The sequence below is a fragment of the Ceratotherium simum genome, chromosome 4, assembly GCF_057802395.1.
Source record: "Ceratotherium simum simum isolate JZ-2026a chromosome 4, ASM5780239v1, whole genome shotgun sequence".
Taxonomy (NCBI): Eukaryota; Metazoa; Chordata; class Mammalia; order Perissodactyla; family Rhinocerotidae; genus Ceratotherium; species Ceratotherium simum.
Genome location: NC_141903.1, coordinates 42161151 through 42173234, shown reverse-complemented (window position 1 = coordinate 42173234; position 12084 = coordinate 42161151). Strand labels below are relative to the sequence as shown.

The 12084-nt window shown below is 37.5% G+C and overlaps 1 protein-coding gene across 4 annotated transcripts in view; it reads right to left on the bottom strand.

Annotated features, from left to right (window-relative positions):
• The window catches only part of AFF4 (ALF transcription elongation factor 4), a 91928-nt gene that overhangs the window by 25951 nt on the left and 53893 nt on the right, over positions 1–12084 (bottom strand). For all 4 annotated transcript variants that reach the window (XM_087429813.1, XM_004420203.3, XM_087429814.1 and 1 more), the window contains 2 exons: positions 5930–5966; positions 1320–1365 (listed from right to left, as the gene is read on the bottom strand). In XM_087429813.1, coding sequence (XP_087285939.1) covers positions 1320–1365; positions 5930–5966 — 83 coding nt within the window. The remainder of the gene's footprint in view (positions 1–1319; positions 1366–5929; positions 5967–12084) is intronic.

Sequence of the window (12084 nt, the reverse complement as noted above, 5' to 3'; positions counted from 1 at the left end):
AATTATGAAAAGTGTTTTAAGGCTGGCCCAGTTAACTGAGACAGAAAAAAAAAGTTTTCTTTTGGACAAGGGCTTAGTGCATCTTTATGACTGATTTCCTGTAAGGAAATGTACTTACTCTGAATTCTCTCAGCCCTTATGATTTAATAATGGCAGCTCAACGAACCTGTTTACACATGTGAATATGTCAAAGCTTTTACCAGACAGCTCAAGGTACTGCATGCTTTTCTTCTCTCAGCAACCAAACTGACATGCACATATATCACAAGCTGGCATCAGTTCTTTGCATATGAATAACTATGATAAATAGGAACATAATTTGAATTCTTCACAGTGAGAGGGGACTTCTTGCATTCACATATTTTCATTCTCACTCAGTTCTCCCTACATTCAGCTGAAGAGGCTGAGGTTATCAGTATAGACTGCAGTTATGGTGCAGAGAGAGAGCACTGTGGCCAGTGTCTTTAGAACTTTGTTTTAATCACTGAGTTAACCTGCGGTCTCAGGAATTCAGGAGTTCATTCTTTAAGGTGGAATTTATAATCATCCAATATACTACCCTATTACATTTTGATATATATTCCTGATTCTACCTACAAAATATAAGTAGGAAAACTTAAAGATAGTACAAACTATGTTGCTTTAGTATTGTACATTTAGTGGTTAAATGGAGGGCTTACTAAGAAGAATTCTGTCTTTTTTAAATTTATTTTTTATTTTTTAATTTTTTTTTCCCCAAAGTCCCAGTAGATAGTTGTATGTCATAGTTGCACATCCTTCTAGTTGCTGTATGTGGGACGTGGCCTCAGCATGGCTGGAGAAGCGGTACATCAGTGTGCGCTTGGGATCCGAACCCAGGCCGCCAGCAGCAGAGCGCGCGCACTTAACCGCTAAGGCACGGGGCCTGACCTTTTTTTTAAATGTATTCTTTATAAAAAACAAACTATCCAAACACAAACACATATACTTCTGAGAAATGAAAAAACTGTAATCTTAGAGCAGTGGTAGGCAAACTATGGCCCACAAGCCAAATCCAGATGACCATTTGTTTTGTAAAGAAAGTTTTATTGGAACACAGCCACATCCATGATCTATGGCTGCTTTCCTGCTACAATGGCAGAGCTAAGGAGTTGGGACAGAGACCATCTGGCCCTAAAGGCTAAAATATTTCACTAACTGGTCCTTTACATAAAAGTTCACCTCCTCCTGCCTTAAAAGATTAAGTACATGTATCTAAGTGTTGTTTTAAATATCTAGACACTATGGACATACTTTTAGCAAAAAAGACAAATACTAAACTTCTTAAACAATAAACTTACGATTTAGACTGGTGTCCATTTGAAGTTTTAGAAGGATTATATCTTTCTAGAGCAAAAAGAAAGCAGAAATCAGCAACTGAAGTATGGCTATTTAGATTGTAAACTATCAATATACCCTCAAAAAAGTATAAATCGAAATGAGATATAATTCTTCATCCATCACATTGGTAACACTTTAAAGTCCGATAATATGAGATACTGGTGGAAACAGGCATGCTCATATGCTGCTGGTAGGACTATAAACTCATATAATCTTTTTGGAGGGCAATCTGGTAATATCATCTTATCAATACTGTAAATGCACATATCCACTGACCTAGCAATTATAATGAAAGGAATTTACCTTACAGGTATATCTGGAGGAACACCTAAACATAAATACACACACACACACACACACACACGTTTATTACAGTATGGTTTGTAACAGCAAAAACTGGAAACAAATGTCAATCAAGAAGGGACCATTTAAATAAATTATGGTACTTTCATACAATATAGGCATACCTCAGAGATAATGCAGGTTCAATTCTAGACCACCACAATAAAGCAAATATCTCAATAAAGCCACACATATTTTTTTGTTTCCCAGTGCATATAAAAGTTATGTTTACACTATACTGCCTGCAGTCTATTAAGTGTGCGATAGCATTATGTCTAAAAAAATAATGTACATACCTTAATTAAAAAATACTTTATTGCTAAAAAATGCTAACTATCATCTGAGCCTTCAGCAAGTCATCATCTTTTTGCTGGTGGAGGATCTTGCCTCAGTGTTGATGTCTGCTGAATGATCAGGGTGGCGGTTGCTGAAGGCTGGGGTGACTGTGGCAATTTCTTAAAATAAGACAACAATGAAGTTTGCTGCATCGATTGACTCCTCCTTTCAAGAACAATTTCTCTGTAGCATGTGATGCTGTTTGATAGCATTTTACCCACAGTAAGACTTCTTTTATAATTGGAGTCAATCCTCTCAAACCCTGCCGCTGCTTTATCAACTAAGTTGGTGTAATATTCTAAATCCTCTGTTGTCATTTCAACAATCTTCACAGCATCTTCACCAGGAGTAGATTCCATCTCAAGAAACTACTTTCTGCTCATCCATAAGAAGCAACTCCTCATCCTCCTAATACTTTTTAAAGTTTTATCATGAGATTGCAACAATTCAGTCACATCTTCAGGATCTACTTCTTTTTTTTTTTTTTTAAAGATTTTATTTATTTATTTTCCCCCCAAAGCCCCAGTAGATAGTTGTATGTCATAGCTGCACATCCTTCCAGTTGCTGTATATGGGACGCGGCCTCAGCATGGCCGGAGAAGCGGTGCGTCGGTGCGCGCCCGGGATCCGAACCTGGGCCACCAGCAGCGGAGCGCACGCACTTAACCGCTAAGCCACGGGGCCGGCCCCAGGATCTACTTCTAATTCTAGTTCTCTTGCTATTTGCACCACATCTGCAGTTACTTCCTCCACTCAAGTTTTGAACCCCTCAAAGTCATCCGTTGGAATCTTCTTCCAAACTCCTGTTAATGTTGACATTTTGACCTCTTCCAATGAATCGCGAATGTTCTTAACGGCATCTACAAAAGTGAATCCTTTCCAGAAGGTTTTTAATGGACTTTGCCCAGATCCACTGGAGGAATCACTATGGCAGCTACAGCCTTACAAAATCTATTTCTTCTCTGCTTCTTTGTTTTTTTTGTGTGAGGAAGATCAGCCCTGAACCAACATCCATGCCAGTCCTCCTCTTTTTGCTGAGGAAGACCGGTCCTGAGCTAACATCTATTGCCAATCCTCCTCCTTTTTTTCCCTTTTTCTCCCCAAAGCCCCAGGGGATAGTTGTATGTCGCAGTTGCACATCCCTCTAGTTGCTGTATATGGGACGCCGCCTCAGCATGGCCGGACAAGCGGTGTGTTGGTGCGCGCCCAGATCCGAACCTGGGCCGCCAGTAGTGGAGCGCGTGCACTTAACTGCTAAGCCATGGGGCCAGCCCCAAAAATGTATTTCTTAAATAATAAGATTTGAAAGTCAAAATGACTCCTTGATCCATGGGCTGCAGAATGGATGTTGTGTTAGCAGGCATAAAAACAATGTTCATCTCGTTGTGCATCTCCACCAGAGCTCTTGGGTGACCAGGTGCATTGTCAGTGAGAGCAATATTTTGAAAGGAATGTTTTCTTCTGAGCAGTAGGTCTCAACAGCGGGCTTAAAGTATTCAGTAAACCATGTGGTAATCAGATGCGCTGTCATCTAGGCTTGTTGTTCCATTTATAAAGCACAGGCAGAGCAGATTTAGCATAATTCTTAAGTGCCCCAGGATTTTTGGAACGGTAAATGAGCACTGGTTTCAACTTAAAGTCACTAGCTGCATTAGCCCCTCACAAGAGAGTCAGCCTGTCCCTTGAAGCTTTGAAGCCAGGCATTAACTTCTCCTCTCCAGCTATGCAAGTCCTAGTAGATAGGATCTTCTTCCAATAGAAGGCTGTTTTGTCTACACTGAAAATCTATGTTTAGTGTAGCCACCTTCATTAATTATCTTAGCTAGATCTTCTGGATAACTTGCTGCAACTTCTACATTAGCACTTGCTGCTTCATCTTGCGCTTTTACGTTATGGAGATGGCCTCTTTCCTTAACCCTCATGAACTAACCTCTGCTAGCTTCAAACTTTTCTTCTGCAGCTTCCTCACCTCTCTCAGCCTTCACAGAATTGATGAGAGTTAGGGCCTTGCTCTGGATTAGGCTTTGCCTTAAGTGAATGTTGTGGCTGGTTTGATCTTCTATCCAGACCACTAAAACTTTCTCCATACCAGCAATAAGGCTGTTTTGCTTACTCATCATTCGTGTGTTCACTGGAGTAGCACTTTTAATTTCCTTCAAGAGCTTTTCCCTTGCATTCACAACTTGGCTAACTGTTTAGTGCAAGAGGCCTAGCTTTTGGCCTATCTTGGCTTTTAACATGCCTTTCTCATTTCAACATGCCTTAATCATTTCTAGCTTTTGATTTAAAGTGAGAGATATGTGATTCTTGCTTTCACTTAGAGGCCACTGTAGGGTTATTAATTGGCCTAATTTCAATATTGTTGTGGCTCAGGGAATAGGGAGGCCCAAGGAGGACAGAGACAGGGAAATAACAGGTCAGTGGAGCAGTCAGAGCACATACAACTTTTATTGACTAAGCTGGCCATCGTATATGCGTGCAGTTCGTGGTGCCCCAAAACAATTACAATAGCAACATCAAAGATCACTGATCACAGACCACCATAACAAACATAAAAATAATGAAAAAGTTTCAAATATTGTGAGAATTACCAAAATGTGACACAGAGACACAAAGTAAGCAAATGTTGTTGGAAAAATGGCACTGATAGACTTCCTCGACACAAGGTTGCCACAAACCTTTCATTTGTAAAAAGTGCATTATCTGTGAAGTGCAATAAAATGAGGTTAGCCTATATAACACAATTTTAATGTTAAAAAGAATGAGCTAGAGCTTTATACTGATATAAAAACAGTTCTAAAATAAATTAAGTGTAATAAAGAGTAGGTGCAGCTTATGATCCCATTTGCCAATAGCTAGCTTTGGGGAGAGAGAATGTGGAGAGAAGGGTAGAAGCGAGGATGAGACATTCTTAAAAGATTTTAAGAGAGAAAATGTAAACTTTCTGGCCTACAGCTAGCTATTTTCTGCATATCAACAATATCGGGTCCCTTTTTCCTCTAACTACAGCTTTAAGGCAGAACTAAGAAACGGATATATAGATAGATAAAGTTTGTTAACATTAAGAGGGATAGTCTCCTAGTTTTTTGTCTCTCTAACATCACTAAAGACAACAAACTAAGGATCAAAAAGTTCCACATTTTTATCTCTCAAAATAGCTTATTGCTTATTATCAGTGTAAATCCAACATATTTAAGAATTTATTGCTCTTGACAAATAGAACATTTGTTTTGTTACAGAGCTATATGAGGAAGCCCAGATATTTGCAAAGGTTCCTGACCTTACCACTATCAATTTACACAGCCATCATCTCTTGGGACCACACTTGAATTCCCTAAGGCTATCTTGCCCTCACGTTCTTCTGAGAGGCCAACAGAGTACAGGTGGAGGGGAGTTGTGTAGCAGACAGCAGACTTTCTTCCCAGACCAGAAGACCCAGGAAGAATAAATAAATATCGATATAGGAAGAGAAGAGCCATAGTAAACTATAATGACCCCTTGGAGGGTCATTTAAACTTTAAACTTTAAAAGTCATTTAAACTTTAAAACTTGCCTGGAGTTTTACCATCGTAGAACCAAGTATCTTCATGAAGGAGATGGAAAGACAGAATGGCTCTTGGGTTTACGAGGTGCCCATCAAACTCAATTCATAAACTTTGAACTCTTAGTTCAAAAACTTAATAAAAAATAGTTAACTCTGATCTCCAACGATCTATAATTCTTCATTTTTAAGCACACCAAGATTCAGTTCAACCCATTACTAATCATCAGATCGTAAAAACTGGGACAAGACACGCCAAAGAATTATTAAAGCAATATATGATGTGACCATGAGAAATGAATGCTCAATAAACAGCTTAATTTGAAAACCAAGAAGAAAAGAAATACTCACTTTGTTCTCCAGGGCCAAAATTGGACTGCTGAGACTCCTAAGAAAAAGGGACATAAAATTATATAGTGACATTAAGAGAAAAAGGTTCATTAGTAAAAAATGCTTCAAATTAAACTATTCATTTCCAGCTAATTTAAGGAAAGATCCTGTTGAGTTCCTAAGAAGGCATAAAAGAAAAAACACTAAAAGAATTTAATGATCCCGTCTGATCAGCCTCAGCAATTTTGTGATCCATAATAGACTTTCCCAGAGCTTTAAACAGAAAGCATCGAGCTATCTAGTAGTATTTCTTTATCATTCATTTCTTTTCAGCAGCATCCATGGTACTCACATCCTAAATTAGAGCCCTGGGAAAGCAAACGATTTCAATTTAAGATTCTTGGTCTTGGGGCCAGCCCGGTGGCTTAGCGGTTAAGTGCGCGCGCTCTGCTACCGGCAGCCCGGGTTCGGATCCCGGGCGCCCACCAACGCACCGCTTCTCCGGCCATACTGAGGCTGCGTGCCACATACAGCAACTAGAAGGATGTGCAACTATGACATAACAACTATCTACTGGGGCTTTGGGGGAAAAAAGGAGGAGGATTGGCAATAGATGTTAGCTCAGAGCCGTTCTTCCTCAGCAAAAAAGAGGAAGATTAGCAAGGATGTTAGCTCAGGGCTGATCTTGCTCACAAAAAACAAAAAACAAAAAACAAAAAAAGATTCTTGGTCTTAAGAAAATGTTTAATTAAAGAAAAAAAAGTAATACTAAAAACCATATACTAGAGTGAAAACAGCTGTACAACCTATACAGACCCCAAATATACTTTTATGTACTAAAAAAACCCTACGTGGTTATTCCCATGTTATTTTACTCCCTTCCTCTCTCTGCTCCCAATGTCTTACAATTAGCAACTTGAGAAAGAGATTGTCATATACTTCTTTGTAAGCCCTATACCAGCATAGTGCCTGGCACTCAGGAAGCACTAGCAAAAAGGAAGCCAAAATGTCACTGTCAGTAATAGAAACATGGTTTTCCAAAGTCAACTTTCATGATCAGAACAGCAGTTTCATGTGTGCAAATTGTGCATTTTTCTAGGTTAAGCCCGTGGTACATGAAGTAGTACTAAAATTACACAAACATCCCTAAAAGCCTACTTAAAAATAAGCACAATCCTCCTTTAATGATGGAACTATCTGTGAAAGAGAAATCCAAACAGTATGAAAGCTAAAATATAGTTAGGCTATTAAAAAAACGTTTTAAACCTTCATCTATGGTCAACTGATTTTCAACAGGGCTGCCAAGACCATCCAACAGGGAAAGAACAGTCTTTTCAGCAAATGGTGCTGTGAAAACTGCATAGCCATATGCAAAAGAACGAAGCTGGATGCTTATCTCAGACAATATAAAAAAAATAACTCAAAATGAATCAAAGACCTAAATTAAGAGCTAAAACTACAAAACTCTTAAAAGAAAACACAGAGCCAAATCTTAATGGCTTTGGATTTGGCAAAGAATTCTTACATACAACACTAAAAGCACAAGACACAAAAGAAACAGATAAAATTGGATTTCATCAAAATTAAGAACTTATGTGCTTCAAAGGACATCATCAAGAAAGTGAAAAAACAACCCACAGAATGGGGAGAAAATTTTCACAAAACACATATCTAATAAGAGACTGGTATCTACAATATATAAAGAGCTCTTACAACTTAATGATAAAAAGATAACCCAATAAAAAAATGGGCAAAGGATCTGAACAGACATTTCTCCAAGGAAGATATACAAAGGGCCAATAAGCACATGAAAAGATGTTTGACATCATTTGTCATCAGGGGAAATGCAAATCAAACCCACAATGAGATACCACTTCACACCCACTAAGATGAGTAGCAGCAAAAAAACAGAAAACAACAAGTGTTGACAAGGATATGGGGGAAAATGGAAGCCTAATGAGAATGCAAAATGGTGCAGCCAGCTGCTTTGGAAAATATTCTGGCAATTCCTAAATGATTAAACATAGAATTACCATATGACCCAGCAATTCTACTCCCAAGTATATAATCAAGAGAAATGACAATATATGTCCACACAAAAACTTGTAAACAAAATGTTTACAGCAGCATTATTCATAACAGCAAAAGCTTGAAACAACCCAAATGTCCATCAGCTGATGAATATTATTTGGCCATAAAAAGGAACGAAGTACTGATACACGCTACAACTTGGAAGAAGCTTGAAAACATTATGCTAACTGAAAAAACCCATTTGCATATGGTATGATTCCATTTACATGAAATGTCCAGAAAAAGGAAACCTATAGAAACGGAGAGTAGATTAGTGGTTGCATAGGTCTGGGAGGGGGGACAACGGGAAAGGGGGTGGTAATAGCTAAAGAGTAGGGAGTTTATTTTTGAGGTGATGAAAATGTTCTAAATTGACTGTAGTGATGGTTGCAGATGTCTATATATATATATATATATATATATACACACACACAAAACCATTTAATTGTACACTTTAAATGGGTAAATTGCATAGTATGTGAATTATATCTCAAGAAAGCTATTTTAAAAACCTGTAAATAGGGCCAGCCCCGTGGCTTAGCGGTTAAGTGCATGCGCTCCGGTGCTGGCGGCCTGGGTTCGGATCCCGGGCGCGCACCACTTCTCCGGCTATGCTGGGGCCGCGTCCCACATACAGCAACTGGAAGGATGTGCAGCTATGACATACAACTATCTACTGGGGCTTTGGGGGGAAAAAATAAATAAATAAAATCTTTAAAAAAAAATAAAAAAAATAAAAAAAAAAATAAAAACCTGTAAATATAGCAGCGGCCAAGAGGTGAATTGTGTTAAAGATGAAAAGAATCCTTCACCCCCTTGAACTGCTAATTGTCTTATACACATTTACCTGGTAAATAGTCTAAAAGTTAACAGTCCAAGCTTTCAAGTAATACTGACTCCTTTCCCTCACCTCTGACAATAGTCAGCTGATCACCAAATGCTACTGGATTCTTTCTCCAAAACATCTACTAAATGCAATACCATCTCCTCTCCATCTACACTGCAAAGACTTCAGGTCCTTACCTTTCTTCATCTACAATGTCCATCTAATGGATCTTCCTGGCTCTAGTCTCTCTCCTTCACTCAATCTACAGCCTCTAGATGACTATTCTAAACCCAAGTCTTAGTATGTGTCATCATTACTCTCCTATGTTTCATAGAGCCTCCTGTAGGCTCTTTGTTTTCTCAAGGGATGAAACTCAAACTCTTTGACATGACATTCATTCACATATCTAAGTACTGGAAAAATAGAATGATAAGCAAAAACAGTCAAGAGCCTTGTCCTCATGGAGCTTAACACTATCTGAATAACGGCGATAACTACTCATGTAAATAAAGGTAAAATGGCAATTGTGATAAGTGCAATGAAGGGCAAATACATACACAGTATTATATAAGAGTTTATAATTGTGTGTGTGTGTGTGTGCATGAGAGAGAGAGAGAGAGAGAGAGAGATGTGGCCAGGAAGATGAGTAAAGGCTTCCCTGAGTAAGCACCATTCAGGTTGAGATTTGAAGGATATGTAGGAAGTAAACTGAAAAGGAAGGGAAAGGTTAAGTGTTCAGGGTGGAGAGAACTGCATGTGTAAAGGTCAGAAAGGATAGGAACACAGCTAGTATAAACGACTTAAAGGCAACCCATGGAAGGAAAAAGCAGAGAAGGAAGAGGGGTGAGAAATGAGACTCAAGACCTGAGAAGCTAGATCGTATAGCCTGTAGACTTATAAGACCATATTAAAGATTTGTATGTGTGTGCAGTTTACTAAGCAGAAGAATTATACGACCATATCTGCATATTGTGAAGATCACCCAGGCTATTAAAGGAGAACAGCTTTGAGAAAACCAGGATGGAAGTAAAGATATCTGTTAGGAGATTATTGCAGTGGTCCAAGTAGGAGATGACTACAGTTTAAACAAACTGGTCCCCAAGCTGTTTTGATCATGCACTCCCCATCACTAAGAAACTTTTGAATTTGTATCTCCAAAATATGTATATTGTACACACTATTATTTCACTAATATATATAAGATCCAAATATTGAAATTTTAAAGGGCTAAGGTAAAATTAAATAAATAATATTTTAAAGTAATTTTTAAATTATATTTATTAATGGCAACAACACTTTCCTTACACACAAAAAATTACATAGTGCTTCAAAGGTTTGACACTAAAACTGGCTTATTTTGATGTTTGGTTTCATTAGTTAACACAAAGATACAGCTATACAAAGAGAAGATGTGTTATACTTACTAAATCATGATACCAAATTTTCAATCCTATACCTTAGTTATGTAAAGGTTTCTACTGAAATTGAGCTAGTAGATTTCCAGTGTTCACTGATGTAAGTCATTTTTTCAGAAAAATAAGTTAAAAGGTTGCATTTTAATATTTTTAGCAAATAGGTTCAAAACCCACTGAATTTAGAAAATTCTGTTTCCCAATCTTCAAAGTTTGCACATATGACAGTCATCATAATTTTTGTCAACAACAATAAAAAATACATGATGATGACATTATTTTTAAAATGTTTTCCTAGCATGAGGCAGTTAGTTACTTTTTCATTCATTGTTAAAACATCATCTTTACCCTAAGAGGACAGGGGGTTTAATTTATTATGTTTTTAAAAATATGCTATGAAAAGATCTAGCATATTTGGGACTTGTGTATGCGAGAGAGAGGGGAGAGGAGAAGAGAGGGCAGCGAAGGGAGAGAGGAAGGGAGAGGGGATGGAGGGGGGAGGGAGGGAGGGAGGGAGGGAGAAGTCCAACTCATTTTTAGGAGAGATAACTGTTATGTCATGAAACAAATAACCAGTGAACTTCTACGTTAGTATAAATGATATCAGGGAGTGCCACATAGGTTTTCCATGAAGGAATAAGGAAGGACGAAGGAAGAGAAATTATTTATACTTTAAGATTTATAGTTTCTCTGCTATATCTCCTTGAGTAGTGCACAAAAAAGTAGCTCTTCAAGAATTTTATAACTGAAAAAGAAGATAACAAATATCATAAAGTGAGACTACCAGAAACACCTGTACTTTCATCCATCTACATATAGCTTTGTACACTGCATGATTTATTCTAATATTTGTTTCTTGAATCTTCAGCTTTGCTTTCTAAGCCTGCTTCAATAGTGTTTCCTGACAAAGGGATGCATTTTGGTATGTTCTCTCTGTACTGGATTCTAGTTATTTTCACTGAAGCAGAAGACCAAGTTTTTGAACAAAGGTATAGAACACTGGGAGAAACCTCAAAAGAGGTTTTTAATAAAATTTTACTAAACTTGATATATGTTTAAGGACTGAATTGAATATCACATAACTCAAAATATCACTGAGTATGAATCATAATGCTTTCATAGTTTCATAGTTACTATCTTAAGGCACTTTTTGCATTAAAAGCAAAGTTAATGATATAAATGCATATTCAAACTGTTGTTGATAATCTGGATTTTTTTTTCTCTCTTCTGCTAATGGCATCCTGTTTCTACTTTGTACTATGGCAGATAAAGAGCTCATACTAGGAGAAAGAAAATCTGAGCTCGACAATTTTCTTGTTCGCTCAGAAATGCATTTTAGTGTTATTTTCATTCAGTAGTTTCACTGCAGGTATATATTTTAAGCCACCTGTGCAATAGTGAAGATTAGCTGAATTAAAACCAGTTAATATAATCTGTAAATCATCTTAACCAAGCACATCTAAAACTGCAATATGCCAAAGCTAGGAAGAGTAAATGAATGAGAGCAATTCTATTAATTTCTCCATACTGAGAAGACCTAAACTTCTCTTGGGATACCTCACATGCCAGAAATAAAATGTGACCATCTGTCATTTAGATCAAGAGAAGCAACACTTATTTGATTTTTCTTTCTTTTAAGATTGAAAAGTAAATAAATTGAGATTTTTAGAACAAAAAATAAAAATAAAGTTTTCGCTTTTCCCCCTATTCTCCAATGCATATAACACTGGGATACATGCTTTCCACTTTGAAGACCACTAACTTACCACAGTGGTAACACTTAAGATGGAGAAAAATGAATGGAATTGAAACACAAGAAAGGAGGTAAAATCATTAGGACTTGGTGTAAAGGAGAGCAAAGTGCCAAA